General features: G+C 49.7%; 1 protein-coding gene and 1 long non-coding RNA gene across 9 annotated transcripts; one reads left to right on the plus strand and one right to left on the minus strand.

The window, feature by feature from the left end:
- The first annotated feature begins 1,762 nt into the window (after positions 1 to 1,762).
- LOC143442653 (uncharacterized) lies at positions 1,763 to 5,729 on the plus strand. Its single transcript, XR_013110988.1, has 3 exons — positions 1,763 to 1,900; positions 2,430 to 2,586; positions 5,566 to 5,729. It is a non-coding gene; the product is annotated as an uncharacterized LOC143442653 (long non-coding RNA).
- A 3,898-nt stretch (positions 5,730 to 9,627) lies between these two features.
- On the minus strand, positions 9,628 to 16,061 carry Hexim2 (HEXIM P-TEFb complex subunit 2). Of its 8 annotated transcripts, none has more exons than XM_076935702.1 (4): positions 15,735 to 16,061; positions 15,246 to 15,341; positions 14,233 to 14,337; positions 9,628 to 10,641 (listed from the first exon to the last, which is right to left on the minus strand). In XM_076935702.1, the coding sequence occupies exons 3-4, from the start codon at positions 14,293 to 14,295 to the stop codon at positions 9,763 to 9,765; spliced, it is 942 nt and encodes a 313-aa protein (XP_076791817.1). In that variant the 5' UTR covers positions 14,296 to 14,337; positions 15,246 to 15,341; positions 15,735 to 16,061; the 3' UTR covers positions 9,628 to 9,762. The 8 variants fall into 8 exon arrangements, with proteins under 8 accessions (XP_076791817.1, XP_076791819.1, XP_076791814.1 ...); XM_076935704.1 differs by having other exon boundaries at positions 14,233 to 14,340; XM_076935699.1 differs by having other exon boundaries at positions 15,165 to 15,341.
- Between the last annotated feature and the right edge of the window lie 2,970 nt (positions 16,062 to 19,031).

Genomic DNA, 19,031 nt, shown 5'->3' on the forward strand with positions numbered 1-19,031 from the left:
GCTTCAACCTCTTCCCTTACAGATCAGCCCTGGTGATCACATGATAAGTAGGGCACACAACCTGTACTGGCTGGCATCTAGCAAGGGCTGAATATTGATTGTTACTTGTTGCTTGTGTTACAAGTTATTCTTCATGGGTCCCTATACAAACTCATCCTGTCCTCTGAAACCCAGTCTCCCCATCTGCAAAGTGGGGACCTGCTAATCAGGCCCAAAGACACACAGAGGAACAAAAACATGGAGAACTCTTCAGAATGCTTCATAAATAAAGGATGGTGTTAAAAGGTGGTTACAAGTGGAGCTGGAAAGATGGCTCAGTGGTTAAGAGCACTGGCTTCTCTTTCAGAGAACCTAGGTTTGATTCTCAGCATCCAGATGGTGGCTCACAACCATCTGTAACTCTGGTTTCAATGGGATCTGATTCCCTCTTTTGGCCTACACAGGCACCAGACATAAGGATGGTGCACAGACAAAATATCCACACACATAAAATAAAAATTTAAATGATAAAAAAGGCCACAAGTTTAAAAAAAAAAAAAAAACTTTTAAAGTAGCTAGAAACATACCTTTGTAAAGTACTCACTACAAAAGCATGAGGCTATGGGTTCAGATCCCCAACATTCTAAAAGCCTAACAGTGGCTGGAACCTGTAACCCCAGAATGGGCTGGCATAGAGACATAAAGATCTCTGAAACTCTCAGGCTGGCCAACCTAGAGAGGTCCAAGTTCAGTGTAAGACCCTGCCAAAAAAAAAAAAAAAAAAAAAAAAAGCTAGTCTATGTTGTTTGTTTATTTATTTATTTATTTATTTATTTATTTGGTTTCTCGAGACAGGGTTTCTCTGTGTAACCCTGGCTGTCCTGGAACTCACTCTGTAGACCAGGCTGGCCTCGAACTCAGAAATCCGCCTGCCTCTGCCTCCCAAGTGCTGGGATTAAAGGCGTGGGCCACCACCGCCCGGCCACTTTATTTTTATTTTTTGTTGTTACTTTTTTGCTTGTTTGCTGTGATAGACCATGGTCAAAAACAACTTGGGGAGGAAGGAGTTCATTCAGTCACTGAGGGATGTTATGAGCTAGAACTCAAGCAGGAGCAGAGGCAGGAACCATGGAGGAATGCTGCTTGCTGGCTGGCTCCTCTTAGCTTATTCAGCTTGGCTCTTCCTCCTCTTCCTCCTCTTCCTCCTGGTTTTTCAAGATGGGGTCTCTTTAAGTAGTCCTAAATGTCCTGGAACTTGCTGTGTAGACCAGGCTGGCCTTGAACACAGAGATCCCCCTATCTCTGTCTCCCAAGTGTTGAGATTAAAAGTGTGCACCACCACACCTGGTCAGGGGTTGAAACACCTAAGGTGGGCTGGGTCCTCCCATATCAATCATTTTAAAAATAAAATTAAAAAAAAAAAAGGTCTCCACACATACATACATACCTACATACCCACAGGAATCTGACGGAGGCAGTTCCCTGAGGTTCTGTCTTCCCAGATGACTCAAAGCTAACCAGGACAGCAACTGAAGACCCCCATTGACTTCTGACCTCCACATGCATATAATGGAACATGTATCACTGCAACACATACACGAGAGAGAGAGAGAGAGAGAGAGAGAGAGAGAGAGAGAGAGAGAGAGAGAGAGAGAGAGAGATCGGTCTGGCAGTGGTTGGGCAAGCCTGAAGGGCATTTTCTTAATTAATGATTGATGGGGGAGTGTGCAGCCTGTGGTGAGTCTATTGTGGGTGGTGCTGCCCTCCCTGGGCTTGTAGTCCTGGGCTCTATAAGAAAGCAGGCTGAGCAAGCCAGTGAGCAGCACCTTCTCCGTGGCCTTTGCATCAGATCCTGCTCCAGGTCCTGCTCTGCTGAGTTCCTGTCCTCACTCCCTTTGATGATGAACTGTGTTATGGAGAAGTAAGCAAAGCCAATACTCTCCTCACAGGAGTTGCTTCTGGTGCTTCCTCATAGCAACAGAGACTAAGACAGGAAGCAGGCAAGGGGGAAGAGAGAACCAGGGTAATCAAGTTAAAATAAGGCTATTAGGGAGGGTTCTGATGAAATAGGACTGGTGTCCTTGTCAAAAGAGAGGATTTGGACACAGAGACAGATGCATGTAGAGGGAAGAGGCCCTGTGAAGACAGGAAACAGGAGGCCTGGGACTGTCAGTCAGCAGGAAAGTAGGAGTGCTTGCTTAGCATGCCTGAAGCCTTGGGTTTCATTCTTAACTGTGTGTGTGTGTGTGTGTGTGTGTGTGTGTTTTGGAGCAGTACAATTTAAGAAAGACCAAAAGTTGCCAACGAACTAACAGAAGCTAAAGAGGAGACAAAAAAGGGTCCTTTTTGTACAGATGTCCCAGGGAGCCCCTCAGACTTCCAGCTTTACGATTCTGAGACTATCGATTCTCTTCCGTTGTTCTAAGCCAGTTGCTGGTCCTTTGTTACAGCCACCTTGGGACGCAAACACACCCAGTATATTGCTGTTGGATAAATACAGGGTGGCTGCTCATATTCCTGGTGACACATGGCATCTTCTCAGTGGCAGACTTTGTGTCCTGGCAGGAACATGAGGCTTCTGTGGTACATACAAGCAACAGAGGACAGGTAAGGCAGTATTTGATGCAATGCCCATTTGAACCCTCAACCTCTACACTTTAAGTGCCTGGAGAAGTCTACTTAGTCCCAAAGAGACACCATACCCTGGCCTGCAGGAAAGGAGGAGGAGACTGGGAGGCTCTCAAAGGAAGCAAGGACAGCACTGACTCTGAAAGGTTCCAGTGGGCTCTGCGTAGCACTCGCTTCCTGGATGCCACTTTCATAAGGCCTGGGGGAATGCCCAGCCAAGAAACCCCTGAACACAAGAGCAGAAGTCACCATCAGCTGGGCATGGTGGCTCAGGACGATTTTAATCCAAGCTCTCAGGAGGCAGAGGCAGGGGGATCTCTGATGTTTGAGGCCAGCAATTACACAGTGAACCCCTGTCTCGAAAACAAAACAAAAATTTTTTTTTTTTTTTTTTTTTTTTTAAGGAATTCAGGATTTGCCTGTCTCTGGTTTTGTTTTGTCTTATATTATTTGTTTAATGTATGTGAGTACACTGTAGCTGTCTTCAGGAACACCAGAAGAGAGCATCGGATCCTATTACAGATGGTTGTGAGCCACCATGTGGTTGCTGAGAATTGAACTCACAAACTCTGGGAGAGCTCGGTGCCCTTAACTGCTGAGCCATCTCTCCAGCCCAACACAAAAGTTTTAAATACATATATAATGGAAGTTTATGAGAAATGCGGAATTTCAAGCAACAGTGAAAAGGCTTTTCCAACACTATTAGGGCTCCAACCTTATAAGCAGTTAGAAAAATAAAAATAGCCAGGCAGTGGTGGCGCACGCCTTTAATCCCAGCATTTGGGAGGCAGAGGCAAACGCATTTCCGAGTTCAAGGCCAGCCTAGTCTACAGACTGAGTTCCAGGACAGCCAGGACTATACAGAGAAACCCTGTCTCAAACAAACAAACAAAAATAAATAAATAAAAATAATAAAAATAAAAATATTTGTACAAAGCAAACTAGAAAGACAAGTAGCTTAGGGTCTTTCGTAAGGGGAGCCTGTGTGAGGCCCAGGGCTATAGACACACTCTGTGTGAGTCAGGAAAGCTGGGCCAGGGACCCAGAGAAAGAGAGACCCTTTCTCAGAGGTGGAGAGTTGAAGGACTGGACCCCTGGAGGGGACAATATCATCTCCTTGCTTGGGAGGACTCTGCTTCCTTGTCATCTGCCCTCAGGCATGTAACTGCAAATGGCAGTACAGTCGGTCTGAGGCTGACCTGAGAGTGATCCTCGGGCGTAGGAGCTGGCCAGGCCAACCTGGCCAGACTACAGGCACAACCTAAGGGAACCTGTCTGGTTCCTCCCACGGAGGCAAAGGAGCCACAGAGGCCGAGAAAGACACTGAGAAGGGAACCTGCAAAGAGCAGGAGCCATTTAAAATTGTTCAGGGACTCCTTTCCTTCCTTCTGTGAAAGCCGGGGCTATGGCCAAGGCAGGATGGAGTCTGTGTCCTCTCCTACATTAAAAACACTTTAGTAATCTCCCCCCCCCGCCCCCACCCCCCCAGCCTCTGGGGCTGGAAGGGAGCAGTAGACAGACTGACCCATCCTCCTTGCAGGAGGCTGATGCCTTGAGGGCTGACCTGGGGTATCCCATCTTGGGTGGGGTCCAGAGATGATGGTCTCAGAAGCAAGTGGTCTCTGGAATGTCCATGACCACAGGCAGCTGGGACTCAGTAGCCAACTGGGGACCAGCTGCTCAGCTTGTCCCCTACCAGGCAAACTCCACAAGGCTGACAAAGAACTCTGTGTGTGGGGGGGTAAGGGGATGGGCTTTGGGCTATGGAGAAAACAGAGGGAGGACAAAATATCTCCAGTGCTTCCCACCCAGACCTGCAGGAAGCCCTGGCCTTCTGGTTCAGGCAGCTCCTCCCAGCTCCCCAGAGGCCAGGACTGTGGGCAAAGGGGAAACCTGGAAGAGATAAGGGATGAGGGATCAAGAAGAACTCCCAAGAACCACTTCGGAATGGAGCTATTTAGGATTGCACAACGCCCAGAGAGTATGAAAACGTATGGGCTCTTCCATTAAAACACTGCACACCCGGCTGGCAATCAACTCAGCCCTTAACTTGCTCTCTCTATTTAAAGAAGGGGGAACACTGGGGTCAAGTGCTCAAACTAGCCAGAAAGAGCTGCCCAGAACCCGAGCTGCCCCTGTAGCAGGGAGTGTGGCCTTGGGGAGCTTTCTCCACCTCTGTGCAAAGGCTTCCTCATCTCAAGTGACTGACCCCAAACCTTACAGTATGAATTATACTGTCCCTGAGGCCATATTCACTGCCTGGACTTGCAGTGGGGACCCAGGAGGATAAAAGATGTGGGATATGTTTTTCAAGTTAGGTGGCAGAGCCTTGCCTAAAGGGCCCAGGATCTCAGCCTGGCTTGAAACTCCTGCCTGTATCTCACAAATAAGGAAGGTAGTCCCTGCAAACAGACCTGGAAATCAGTCAGGGATCTGCGGGCACCCGCAGGGAGACTATACTTTGGGTATGGGCATCCAGTATCTTGCCTAGGTGTACGAGGGAAGAGATGACTGCGTGTTCAGGATGGTGTGGCTGTAGACATACCATCTGTAGATTTGAGACTCCAGGCTCAGGAAACCTATTGGCAGCAGGTGTGTGGCTTTCAGGGCTGACTGAGGAGAGGCGGACTGGGATGAAGAGGACCCACTTACTAGCTTCAGGGCTTCATTTTGATGGTATCAGATAGTAGTGGGGTGCTGGGATACGTACGTATGTACATACATTATGAATGGAAATGCCACTGACTTGCTCATTTAAAGGGTACATGTCATCATTTATAAGTTTACCGTGTATTTCTGCTCTGTTGGGGGGGGGTACACAAGAGTCAGAAGAGGTGCTCAGATCTATCTCTGGATGCTGAAGTACAGAGAGCTATGACCCACTCAACATGGGTACTGGGGTCTGAATTTAGTCCCTCAGAAGAGCAGCAAGCCCCCCCCCCTTTTTTTTTCTTTCAGAACTGAGGATGGAACCCAGGGCCTTGCCCTCCACGCTCCACCACTGAGCTAAATCCCCAACCTCAGCAGCAAGCCCTTTTAAGCACTGAGCCAGCCTCTCCAGCCCTGTATCAGTGCTTTCTGGGAGCAAGGCTTCACACAGAGATGAATGTCCTTGACCTTCTAATCCTGACAAGTACCAGCCACTGTACCAGGTTTTATGTGCTCCTGAGATTCTAACCCAGGGTTTCATTCACACTAAGTATCCTACTACCTGAGCTACATCCCCAGCCTTCCTCTTGTATTTAAGATAATGGCAACTAGGGAAAGGAGCTGGGGTGGCTATTGCACAGGTGGAACTGAGGTCTGAGGATGCTACAGAACCAAGTTTGAGGCTGGGGGTAGATTTCCCCATGGCAGGGAAGGACGCTGAATGCTGCAAGTAGAAAAGCTGAGTTCCGTCCTCTGGACCAGGATACTAGGCTTTAAGCAGAGCCCCAGCTCCTGGTGGGTGGGGGCAGGGACCTCACCCTTTTCTGTGTGTTTCATTTCCAGCGCAACATCACAACCACCCTGGCACTGATGGAATGAAATCGAACATGGTTAAGTAGCAGAAGATTGGCCACCACCCACACCAGAGAAGCCAGGCTGGCACTCACCACCTCCAGGCACTGGGGAGACCAGTGGGTCTCCTCAGAACCCTTGGTAGCTCAGCAGACCCAAGGGGCAAGCGCCCCCTAGTTTGTGGAGGGGGAGGGGCTGAGGGAGCACCATGGACTCCTTTGTCAGACCCAGGAAGAAGAGTGGGGGCAGCTACAGGAAGTGGGGGGTGGGAAGCTCCCTCCGGAATCTATCCCCCCCAACCTCCTCCCCTCCTCACTTGCACAGATCTTGCACATGCTCAGTGTGCCCATGAATTGGGTTGGCTGGGGGAGGGCACTGGCTGGCACCCCCACTTAAAGGGCCAGTGCCAACCTTGCTGTTCTCAAGAGGGAGAACAGAACCAGCTACTCTCTCTCCCATACTGACTGACTTCCTTACATCTGCAATGCTTCCTCTAGACCCACCCTGGTACCTCTGCCCATTTTACTACCTTCCATATTTGACCCCACTGCAGGAAGGACCTGCCTATGGGTACTAGAACTGACACCTGGGGTCAGAGAGTCCCTGAGAAAGGAAAAAAAGAGATCCAGCCAGGCAGGCCAGCAGGCATAGTGAGAAGCTTCCCTGATCAGTCTCATGAAGGAATTGCTTCCTGGGCCTCACCTGGCCCAGCAATCAAGAGGTCAGAGAAAAGCCTGCCCCAAGCTTTGCTATGAAAGCCAGTGTTTCCCAGTGCTGAGGAAGTGGAAGTAGCTTCTGCTGGAATAGAAGAGTCCAGACCTCAGGATCTGGCTGCCAAAGAGAGAACAGCAAAAGAGCGGGGCACATGAGAGGGACTCACACCTGGGCTTCGTTTCTCCCCAGTACTGAGCTCTCATGATGACTTCCTCTCTTGATACCGCTGACCCTCACTCAGACTGGGGGACCAGCTAGAGGCGGCGGCGGCTGAGGGGACTTTCTTCACTGACCTTTTCCCTTCAGTCAAGCCTGAGCCTTCCCACATCACAGCCTTGCTTTGTCTTCTTGTTCCACCCTGTCCATTGTCAACACTCTTCCAGCCCCGCCCCAGGGAAATTAATTCACCTCTGTGCTGTCCTGGCCAAGAGCCCTTCAGCCACTGTGTGTGTGTGTGTGTGTGTGTGTGTGTGTGTGTGAAGGGTGGAGGTGGCTGGCAGCTTTCCTTCTTTCCTCACACTCCTCAGCTCTTAGACTAAGAGGGGCCAGCCTCCTTACCTGCCCTTTGCCCAGCAAACTGCAATCATACTGCACATGGACCACCCACACCCTGCTACACAACCTCCCACACACGCCAGCAGCTCTCTGGAATCTTCTCTTCCCTTCCTTGTTACACACACACACACACACACACACACAGCCTTGCCTCTGAGTAAACAACCTTGTCCTCCTGGTCCTCCCTCAGCTCCAGGCTGTTCTGAGGAATGTAGCAGCTGGAAAGCTGCAGCCCTTGGGTCCCAGACTACCAGACTAGTACACTGCAGGTCCCTGACAAGCTATCCTGGAATCTAGACAGTCACTTCCTCTCTGAACTTTAGCTTTCCCATCTGCAAAGTGGGAACAATCGTTCCTGCTGGTATTCTTGACAACACTCTGGGAATGCAGGAGGAAGAGGCAAAGCCTTTGGCCAGGGCTCTGGGGACAGATCCCTCAGCTAGGGACTTTGTTTTCCCTTGAAAGCAATCCCTCTCTCCAGTCTGTTGTGAGTCTGTTGTAGAAGGTACTGGCCAGGCCTGGGTGTGGCGGTACAGAAATAAAAGTTGTCCTGGCAATGCACGGGGTTTGTCAACATTTCCATCCTTCACAGTTCCCAGCGCCGAGCCCTTCTCTTGCCTAATGTGGTCGTTCCAAACCTCAGGGAAGGGAAAGCAGGCTAGGTCCTCCAGGTCTGTGCTCCTCCCTGTGCCTGATGGCAGAGACAGGGGCTCGCTGGTCAGCTAAATTCCTGTTACCACTGAAGTTATCCTTGGTACCAGCCAGGGACAACACGGGGATGGGTAGTATCTACTAGAGGGGTGCAGGGGTACGCTGCATCACCACATTCACTACACGGACTCCCTCCACTCCATGGTGGAGTCAGGCCTGTGGCTCATACAGGGAACTGATCACACACTTAGATCAACAGGAGGATGTGAAGGGAGATAATGACAGAAAAGCCCTACAAGGAAGCTCTGCTGAGGATCCACCTGCTGTCCCCTCTGCCTGATGGCTTTCTCGGCCAGCTGTGGATCTTGAGTGCTTATTGGTAAATGTCCTTCCCAAAGGTGAGGGGCTGAACTGTACTAACCTTCACTAGGTGAAGGGCCATCAAAATGAGAGGCTCGCCCTCTGAACTGTGATGAGAATACCCAGAATCTGGGAATAATGTCTGAACATACTCCGGGTCTGGGTCTTCTCCTCCCAGGGAAGCTTCCAGCTCCTCCAGGAGGGTCTCATTCTGTAGCACAAGCTGGTTTGGAACTTGTGATCCTCCTGCCTGAAGGCTGGAATTACAGGCATTACCCCATAACCCCACTACCATATGGCAACTAGAATATCAGGTTCTAGCTGAACCTGAAGGCTCCTGATTGAGCTCTTCCCCCACCCCCCAGTTCCCTCAGGGCAGGATGATTGCTCTGAGATGCATGAGTGTGGTTTGGGTATTCTGGAGAACCAATGGGACCCATCTAGTAGTTGGCTGTCTCTCTAAGCTTGGAGAAAGGGAAACTGAGGCCTCTCTGGTACAAAGGGCTTACTCCATGCTTCCAGAATGTTAGGCGTGTGCACTACCACCACTTACCTTTATCCCCAGCCCACAAGCTTTTATTTTGTAAGATTTTGTATTTACGTGTTTATGTGTATATATGCACTACATACGTGTGTACATACATGTGTGTGTGTGTGTGTCACAGAGGTCAAAAGAGGACATCAGATCCTCTGGTGCTGTAGTTACAGACAGTTGTCAATCACCTGTAAATAGATACAGAAAACCAAACTCCAGTTTTCTAAGAGAACAGTGAGGTCTCTTAACTGTGACCCATCACTCCTCAGCCCCAACAGAGGGGCGCTGGCTGCAGATGTGCTGCAGATGCTAGAGCTCTTTCTTAGCATTCGCGACGCCCTGTGTCTGAGCCACAGCACAACGTAAGCCAGGCATAGTGAGTGACGCACATCTGCAATCCCAGGTCTGGGCAAGTGAAGGAAGAAGATGAGGCTAGCCTCGGCTAGCTCAAACTCTCCCAAAATACAAATAAACTTTAGAAAATGAAGAGGGCCGGAGAGATGACTTGGGAGTTACGGGCACCTTCTCTTCCTGAGGACCCAGGTTCAGTCCCCAGCTCACAACTGTCTGTAACTTCAGTCCCAAGGGAATCCAAAACTCTCTCCTGGCCTCTGCACATGTGGTACACAGTACATTTTTAAAAATAAAAAAGAACCTTGAATCTCAAGAAAAGCCCTGGAGAAATCAATTCTAGCCACTCTCACTGGGTCTCACAAGGCTGTTTAATTGCTCTGCAAAATGTGAGATGACATCAAAGATCCAACCGTGAAAATGGCAGGGGAAACTCTGACCTTGTCTTAGCAGTTCTCAGTGCAGACAGGGTATGCTGGGAGCAGCTTTCATCTGTCACCTGCCTCCCTGTGACCCGGCTGGCCTGTGTGGGTCTGAAACGGGGCCTCATTCTTGGGCCAAGGGGTCCCTTCTGCGGCTCGCTTCTCCTGGTCACAATAGCTGCCCTCTCGGTTCCACATCTCGTTCTCCTGACGAAGTCGCCGGTTTTCAGTCCGGAGTCTCTCTACCTCAGCAGCTAGCTCTTCCACTTGTTGACAGGGTTGCCTGCTGGGGCATCCCTGCAGCTGCTGGAGCCTCCGAGTTTCCTGCTCAGCCTGTGACAGACGCCTCTCTAGATCCAGGTAGTCTCGCACCAGCTCCTGCTTGCTGCGGCCCTGAAGGCTCTCAGTGTGGTACCGCTCATAGGCCTCAGAGAAGTCCCTCTGCTGAAATTCCCCATGGGCTCGGCCTTGCCCATCACTGTCCCCTGCTTCGTTCTCCCCACCGGAGCCTGCGTGGGAGGGCCCATGGAGCACATCGAGGTTAGGCTCCTCAAGGTCACGGTCATTCATGAGGAACTGAGTGGTGTTGTAGGGTGCCAGGGGCTGGCCTTTGGCGAACATCTCCTCGCGGACCCGAGAGGCCCTCTGGCTCTGCCTCTCATCTCGCTGTTGCTTCTCAGCCCAGCTCAGCTCCAAATATGGCCGCCAGTGCCGCTTGCGCTTCGATGGCCGCCTACGGTGCTTCTTTCGGGCCAGCACTGCCTCCACTGAACCACCCCCTGGGCTCTGGGTTCGAGAACCCCTAATGTTACAACTTGAGCCATCGCCAGGTGGGGCAGTCCCTTCATCCTCTGACTGAATCTCTCTTCCCGGTGGCAGAAGCTGGGAACCACCAAAGTCATGAGGTTCATGGGCTATCTGGGGGCTCCGAAGACCACCGGAAGTCTAGAGAGAGGAAGGAGGGTGGGTCACAGATAGCCTTTCCCTGGGAGGGTCCTTCCCAGCCCATCCAGCCATCTCACACCTGCCTCAGGTGGTCACTATTTAGTTCTTCCCCTTTACAACAATTTACTTAGTTAACTGTCTTTCCTCCTGTGAGGGGGAAAGCACTCACTTCACCTGAGCAGTTCACTGGCACTGGCTTGCTCTTGTCTGTCTGTCTGTCTGTCTGTCTGTCTCTGTCTCTCTCTCCCCTCCCCCTCCGCCTCCCTCTCTCTGACATTAGCATCTCCATAGACCAGGCTGGCTTTGAACTCACTTGAGCAACTAAAGATGACCTTGAACTTCTGATCTGCCTGCCTCCACCTCCAGAATGCTGGGTTTCTGTAGTGCTAGGGACAGAAGCTAGGTTTTCATGTATTCTGGATCGCCATTAACGGAGCTACTGGTCATTTCAACGTCCAGAACGATACCACATCTAGAGTAGCATTCCACAAGTACTCGTCAAATGAAGGACAGGGAGGCCAGATGTGGTCGGATACCTGTAAATCCCAGCATTAGGGAGGCCAAGCAGGAGGATCAGCACTTCAAGCGGGGAACAAGGACAGCCTGGGCTACCTGAACACCTCCACAGGTACCCACACTCAGAAGGGATTCACACTCGATTTAATGCTCAGGTATCTTTGAAATTGGGGTCTTCCCAGTGTAGCCCAGGCTGGTCTCAAACTCACCATCCTCCTGCCTCAGCTTCAATAACAGGTATATGAAACTATGACTAGCTCTGGACTTTGCGTCATTGAAGGCAGTCTCACGCATGCTCAGCAGGCGATGTCATTGCTCTATACTTCTACCCTTTTAGCTTTTAGCTGAAGTAGAGTCGCACTAAGTTTTCCAGGCTGAACTTGAACTCACTCTATCCAGGCAAGTCCACCTGCCTCGGCTTCCAGAGTAGCTAGGATTATAGGCCAGGAGTTGAATTTGGTAACTTTTAAACAGAGATTCCCTGCCCCCTCCCTGAAAATCAGATAACTAATCCTGCTTGCAGCTTTTTGCATGGTGGATCCTTTCTGGTACCTCATGCTGCAGTTCTGATGCTGCGTCTTCAGTGACCCTCTCCCTGAAGATCCTCTGACAGTGGCTCTCCCAGCTCACACAGGCAGCCTCACAGATAGCGCCCAGCCTGTTACTACTTATCATCTGTCTTCATCCCTGAGAATGCAACATTTTACCCCTGTGCTCAGTGAACACTCGCTTGTTTCTCTATGTACTGTATGAGGTAGCAAGAGGGCCTAACCAAGGGGAGGTCACAGCAAGATTTCAGAGCTTTAATGAGGGAGAGAAGAATCCATCAATCCCAGGGCTTGGTGACAAGAGACAAGCAGATGAGACTAAGGCCAGCCTGTTCCAGGCCAGCCAGGGCGACAGAATGAGACCTTGAGAGAGAAAGAGGAGAGGGAGAAAGGGAAAGAGGGAGGGAAGGGGGGGAGGGAGGAAGGGAGGGAGTGCACGCAAGGGGCATCTGCTTATCTGTGTGGTGAGAGTGGGAGTCCTGGGTATGAGGATAGGGAACGAATTGCTCTAAGTTTGTGGTTTGAGAGATTTCTAATAATAACCAATGTCACTGGCATGCTGTTCTACACATCATGGCATCGGGGCAGCGTTGCTTTATACTCTTTCATTACATTTACTTATGTAAGTGTGTATACAGACACACTCTCATGACATGGCTTTTGTGTGTGCGTGTGCGTGTGCATGCACACGATTGTGTGTAGGTCACAGGATCACTTGTGGGAGTTGGTTTTCCCTTTCTGTTATACAGATCCTGGAGGTGGAACTCAGGTTGTCAGGCTTGGTACAGGTAACTTTACCTGTTGAGCCATCTTGCTGGCCTCTGAACAGGGGATTTGGGGGTCTGCTTTTGGAGACAAACTATTTACAGCCTTGTAAAAGCAGGGGTATATTGTATGAGTGTATACACGTGTTTCTGGATTGTTTGTTTTGGGGTGGACGGGTGTTTATGAAAGGGTCTCACTTGGTAGCCCAGGATAGTCTGGAACTCCTTCAGCAGCCAAACCCGGTGTCAGCAAGCCTGCCCTTAGCCCCCTGGGAAGCATCACGCTGACTGTCTTATCACATCTTTCAGTGATCCTAAGGGAATTCGGGGGTGGGGTGGGGGTGGAGATGTGTTGTGAGTTGTTTGCAGTGTTCCTTCACCTGCAGGAAGACCACCAATCATAAGGGACTGGCCTTGTTTTACTGGTGGCTTAGACCAACTAAGATAGCTCTGCTGCCCACCTCGGAACACAAAGTACAGGGAACTAAAGATAGCTTATTGTATGTTTACGGTCATTTTCCTGTTCCCAGCCTTCCCTAGAAATTCCTGCCTAAAACCATGCCAGCTCTGTCCCTCGGCTTATTCATGGTCTCCATTTTGAAGCTCTAGCCCCTTCACCACCATCGCTATAAAAGACAAGCTCGTGACCTGCATGAGTCACTCGCCCTCTCTGAACCTTCTAGCCTTGACACACCGTTAAAAAAAAACCCTGGAACAGGCTAGGAAGGATAGCTTGAAAGCCTCTCTGAGCTAAACATTGGGACACACACACACAATGCCAGTACTCAGAAAGCAAAGGCAAGTAGGACCTCTGAGTTACAGGACAGCCTGGTCTACAAAGCGGAATTTCCAGGGTTGTTATACAGAGAAACACTGTCGAAAAACAAAACCCAGCATACAACAACAAAGGGCTGGGTGCAGCACCATGATAAAGCACTTTCCCAGCATTTCCAAGGCCCTGGGTTCAATCCCCAGCGTTGCAAAACCAACAACAACGGAAACCAACTCTCTGATTTTTGGCTCTCTGCTATTGTGGGAGGGTGGTGATGGATAAGGACGTCTGACGAGAGACAGCATGGGCTGGGACCCTGTGGGTCCCTGATGTCAGCCCATAATAAGGTGCCTTTCCTGAGGACTTAGGAGTTTCCTCTCTCTCCTCTGAGGTTTTCTGGCCCTGCCTGGCTATCTGTACACCAAACATTGATTCTTGGGTCTCAGTCTAGGAAAAAAAAAATTTTTTTTTAAGGAGCAAATCTCTAACCAAGTTATTTGTTCTTGAGGTCACTTGTCATTGGGAGGCAAGGTTCTGTTATCTTAAGACTCTAAATGTAAGGTGGAATTCTGTTGCTTACAGGCTTATAGGCTGCATGACTCTGGAAAAGGCATCGCAGCTCTTAGTTTCTGTCTATTAGAAAGAACATCTACCTTGAAGGCTTTTAGGAATTCATGAGATATCACTTGAATCACACTCTGGCCTATTTCCCAGAGCACAGTACAGACCCATTTAAAACACTGGCTTTCTAGCTGGGTGTGGTAGTGCAGGCTGCAATTTTAGCCCTTGGAAGGCTGAAGAATGTTGCTGTAAGTTCGAGGCCAGCTAGGGATACACAGAAACACCCCTGTCTCAAACATACAAAAATAAAATAAAACACTGGTTTTCTAAATCTACCAACAAACAAGACAAAACAAAAAACCCTCTAGGATTTCAGCTATTTGACGCCATGATTAGGGCCTTCAGGTGGCTGGGAGGGGTGAGTACTTACCTTTGCCTCTTCCAGGGCAGCTGGTGACGCTGTATTACAGTTGGTATGGTTCAGAGTGGCCATCTTCTCCTACTTGCAGTAGATGATGCCTTTAACTACTGTCACCTGCTTTGAACAACAACAGAAACCTAAGTCCTCAGGCAGAAGCTGGTTGGTCAGGAATTGTTTGTCCCAGCAGCAGCAGCCATTTTGTGGCCCCAAACCTGCATGGCCTTCACTTTCAAATGAAGACTCCAAAGGCTGCTGCCATACCCTAGTTTTCACACTTCTAGCCAGCAAGGGACCAAAGGGGAGCTAGACCAGTCTTTCTAATCCTGTTCCTCAGGTCCCGGGCCTCTGCTCTCCTAATAAGTAAAGACCAGGCTGGCAGTTAGGAAGGTAAGCCTAAGCTCTGTCACAGAGAAAGGAAGCTGCTTGGGAAAAGGGGTGGGTCTGTAGCTCCTGGAAGCTCAATCCTGACCACCTTCAACCTCTCTAGGCTGGGACCTAGTCAGAACCTACGGTTGAAGTCTTTTTGTCTACAGGGCCTGGACGGCTACTCTCCTGCCTCAAGGGACGGGGAAATAGAGGAAAGAGGTCTTCCTACTACATGCAACTGACAGAAAAAAAAAAAATGAAATGCGAGTAAAAATGGCTTTCTTGGAAGAGGGTAAATAGTCATGGAAGGGAGGTTTAGCAAAGGTGGGACTGACCTATTTGCTGTCAAGGGCTTAGTGTACACCACTACCTCTGTGTGTCTTTCTGTGCGACCGCCTGTCCATGAAATTCTCAACGCCTCAGCCCTATCTCTTGCTGCAGTAGCAGCAGCAGCTCTGGCCAAGCCGCTCAAGCACTAAGATGGGGGGAGGTGGAGGGGCGAAGAGGACAGCCTGGCAGCGCAATGACTGCTGGGGGTTGTAGTTCTTCCCCACTAGGAAAGCTGCCCAGGATACCTTCAAGCTCCCATGACGTCAACAACCATGCCCAGGGACGCCAAAAACCTCTCTGCTTTTGCGTGGACATCCCGCGCTCACCGATCTCTTCTTTGATTGGGTGGTTTGTCTGCCAGTCTTCTTACTTTTGTCAACAACTAGCTGTGCGGAAGCACAACTGGACCCGCCCTGTCAGGACTCAATTAAAGAGTTCATTGATGGCGTTAGTCTTTACCAGGGAGAAATATAGATCCGGCTCACGGGGGCGGGGTTTACGCGCGGAGGGATCCGTAGCCTTGAGGAAGGCGACGAGCAGCTCGGTGGCCGCCGCCGCCGCCGCCATTTTGGGCTGGGAGGAGGCAGCGGAGGGACTCGCTGCGCAGTGAGAGCACCCCATGGGGGGTGGTCCGGGCGCGGGGAGAGGCCGGGCCGAGTGGGCTGCCTGAAGTGGCGGCGCCGGGAGACGGCGGGGAGTTGGGTCGGGGGCCGGGAAGGGTGAAGGTTGGCGTCTCCCCGGCCGAGCCCAGTCCTCAAACCGTCCCGGCAGCCTCGCCGCCTCGCCTTTGAGAGCGGGGTTTTGGGGGTAATTACCGCGTATTTCCCGTGATCCCAGCAGAGGAGAGGCCAGTAAGACGGCTTCCCCTTTGCTGTGCCTCCACCGGGACGTGATCTTGAGGCCGAGCTCTGCCAAGGCCTCTCCTCACCCCCACTCATCCTGGGTATGGCGGCAAGGCCCGGCGTAGCTGGACCCCCCATCAGAAGGATGAGGTGGGCGCGACGCCAGTTGGAGACATTGGCTCGCGGGGACGGGCCGAGGTTGCAACTCTGGCCACATGCCCTCAGCAGTGCTAGTCAGCTGGAGGCTCCGAGGGTGCCCGGCCGAATTGCACCCATTTCCCCACCCCCACACACCGTGTCCATCCCACCTCTCAGGGCTGCGAAAAGCAACAATCCTCTAACTTGCATAGCAACCACCAACACCCCCTGGGACCAGCTAGACCCGGGCACGTGGAAAGCCCGAGCTTAGTGCTTGGAAATTTCTGAGCTCTCTTGCCCTCAAGATTTCTCCCATCGAGCTCCCGACTCTCCCAGTGGCCTGACCTCGAACGTCATGGCCCTCCACTTTTGGAAACTCTTGAAGTGTGCTGCCCCACTTCAGAATTTTACGCCAAAGGGATGGGGTTATGCCCTTTTGCAGGGTTGGTACAGAAAATAGTTTTAGTCACCACAGTCTAGTAATAGAAATGGACTGGCCCATTTCAGATACTTCAAAAACATCTGCTTGCATTTTGAAATCTGAGCCGTAACTTAGGGGCGAAATGGCTGTGCTACAAGGGCAAAGGGAGTTAATTCCAATGTGATTTTTGTAAGCCTACAACAATGTCCCATTTAAAGGCTTGTTCCACGAACTAAAGAGTGTTTCTGTGCCACTGCATTGTTACTGGAGCCATCTCTTCTGTAGATGCAGAAGGTACTTGCGTAGAAATGGCAGTTTTGATCTATTTTACATGTGTATATACGGGAGACCTTGAATAAACTTAAACCTAACATAGTACTGCCAGCATTTAAAAGGCTGGAGTTTGTCGCAGTGTTCTCTTACTGAACTGCAGATTAAATATCTTGTTTCCTGAAGATTTCCAGACTACATTTTCAGATGATATCTTAGCTTTGTAGTTCAGCTGTCAGTTAAAATTGTGCCCGGTAAGACTCTGAAGTAGGTGGTTAACTAACCATTGGTATCTGTGAGTACCTTGTAATGAATTTTACTGCAGGTTATAGATGGTCTGACTCCTAGGCCTTTGCTTTAACAGTAGGACCCATGAAAATTTCTTCAGGGTTGAATGACTGCCCCTTGTATTAATAAAGTCTTTCCGGCTGGATGTGGTGGATCTCTTACGAATTTGAGGCCAGTCGGCTCACCATAAGAGAGTTTCAGGCCAGCCAGGGCTAAAGTCTACTGTGCAAATGAAACAACAAAGAAAAATACCCGATCACTTTTGGCTGGTTTGATTTATTTTAAGACATCTTACTCTACCCCAGGCTGGACTGAAACTTAGAGTAATCTGCCTCAACCATGTGTTAGATTTATAGGTATGAGCTAGTATATCAGCTTGTTCTTTCCCTTGTTCCTTTGAGACAGGGTTTCAGATAGCCCAGACTGACCTTAAACTCTGTAATTTAAGCTGGCATTGAACGTCCTTCCTCCACCTCTTAAATCCTTGGATTATAGGCAGGCACCACCAAACCCAGTATTTCTTTCCTTTGTGTTTACACATGCACACATGGAGGTCAGAATTTAAAAGTCTGCTCTCTTACCACCTGGGTTTCCAGGGATGGAACTCCTGTTGTCAGGCTTGGTAGCAAGTGCCTTTACACAATGAGCCATCTGGCTGCTCTCCTGATGGCTGTCTTGTTGTTATTAGTACTATGTTTGCTCTCACTAAACTCATGACCTGGAACTATCTACTTGAGCCCCTCAAGTGTTCTCAGGTGTATACTGTGTTCAGTCATGACAAAGATTAATTAGTTAACGCAGGGTCTACTGTAGCTCTTTCCAGCCTTGAACTTTCTCTGTAGCCAAGAATGACCTTAGAACTCACAATCATCCTGCCTGTACTTTCCGAATGCTGAGATTACAGGAGTGTACTATCATACACAATTTATGTTGTATTAGGGATTGAGCCCAGGGTTTTGTGTACTCTAGCCAATCCTATCGACTGAGCTACATCCCTAGCCTCTATTAAAGTTCTTAATCCAAACTGTGAACTACCTTTTTTTTTTTTTTTTTTTTTTAGGCATGGTCTTGCTTTATAGTCCAGGCTGGCCTAAAACTCGCTTTGTAGAGTTTATTGGCCTTAAATTTCACGGGAGCCCACCTGCCTTAGGGTTCCCGTCATCAGCCAACACTAACTGAAGTCACAGTGCAGTGCTCATCCTGTAGTTCCCTTTTTGTCACTTTCACTGCCCTTATCAAGAAAAGATGAAGAGCTGGGCATGGGGGCTCATGCTAATCCCAGTACCTGGGAGGCAGAGGCAGGAGGATTGCCCAAAAATTGGAGGCTAACCCTGGATACAGGTTAAGATCCTTTGTCAGGAAAAAAGATAGGGGTGTGGCTGGGTGGAAGAGTCCTTGCATAGCATGTACAGGAGTGGAGAGTCGGGGTGGAGGAGGAGGTAGGAAAGCATGACACTAACTTGGTAGGAGTCAGTACAGGAGCTGAAAGGGGTCCTAGGGGTTTCCTGTCAAGAATTTACTAGAGGAGGATCCTAGTCTCTTGTGACTCACCCTCCATTGTGAAGCAATTTGGTTAAACCTTTGGATGCTACTATACCAGGTGCAGAAGTTTGTTACTCATTTATAGATGAAGGTTTAACAGTACTTAAGGATGACACACAAATTTTTCCATTCCTTGATCTTAAATAGTTGGGAGGAGCTCAGTATAATCCTTATATACAGGAGGCTGAGGCAGGTAGATTGACATACTGAATACCAGGCTGAGTTACAGTGAGACCCTATCTCATAAAAAACAATGAAGAGAGACAACTCAGTCAGTGAGTGTTTAAGTATGAAGACCTAAGTTCTGTCTCTAGAACCCAGATTTAAAAAAAAGAAAAAAACCTAGGGGGCTAGAGCAGTGTTCAGTTAAGAGCACTTACTGCCCTTACAGTGGATCCCTGTTCGATTCCCAGCATCCAAAAGGTAGAATGTGACTAATGCCAGTTCTGTGACCCTTTTCTGGTTTTCATGGGTATCAGACATGCGTGTGGTGCACATACATTCATGCAGGCAGACACTCATAATGCAGACAGACAGACATACACAAAAGGTGGTGGGGCATTTCTTGGGAGGCAGAGACAGGCAAGTCTCTTGAGTTCGAGGCAAGTTCC

This window comes from Arvicanthis niloticus, chromosome 6 (assembly GCF_011762505.2).
Source record: "Arvicanthis niloticus isolate mArvNil1 chromosome 6, mArvNil1.pat.X, whole genome shotgun sequence".
NCBI classification, from domain to species: domain Eukaryota; kingdom Metazoa; phylum Chordata; class Mammalia; order Rodentia; family Muridae; genus Arvicanthis; species Arvicanthis niloticus.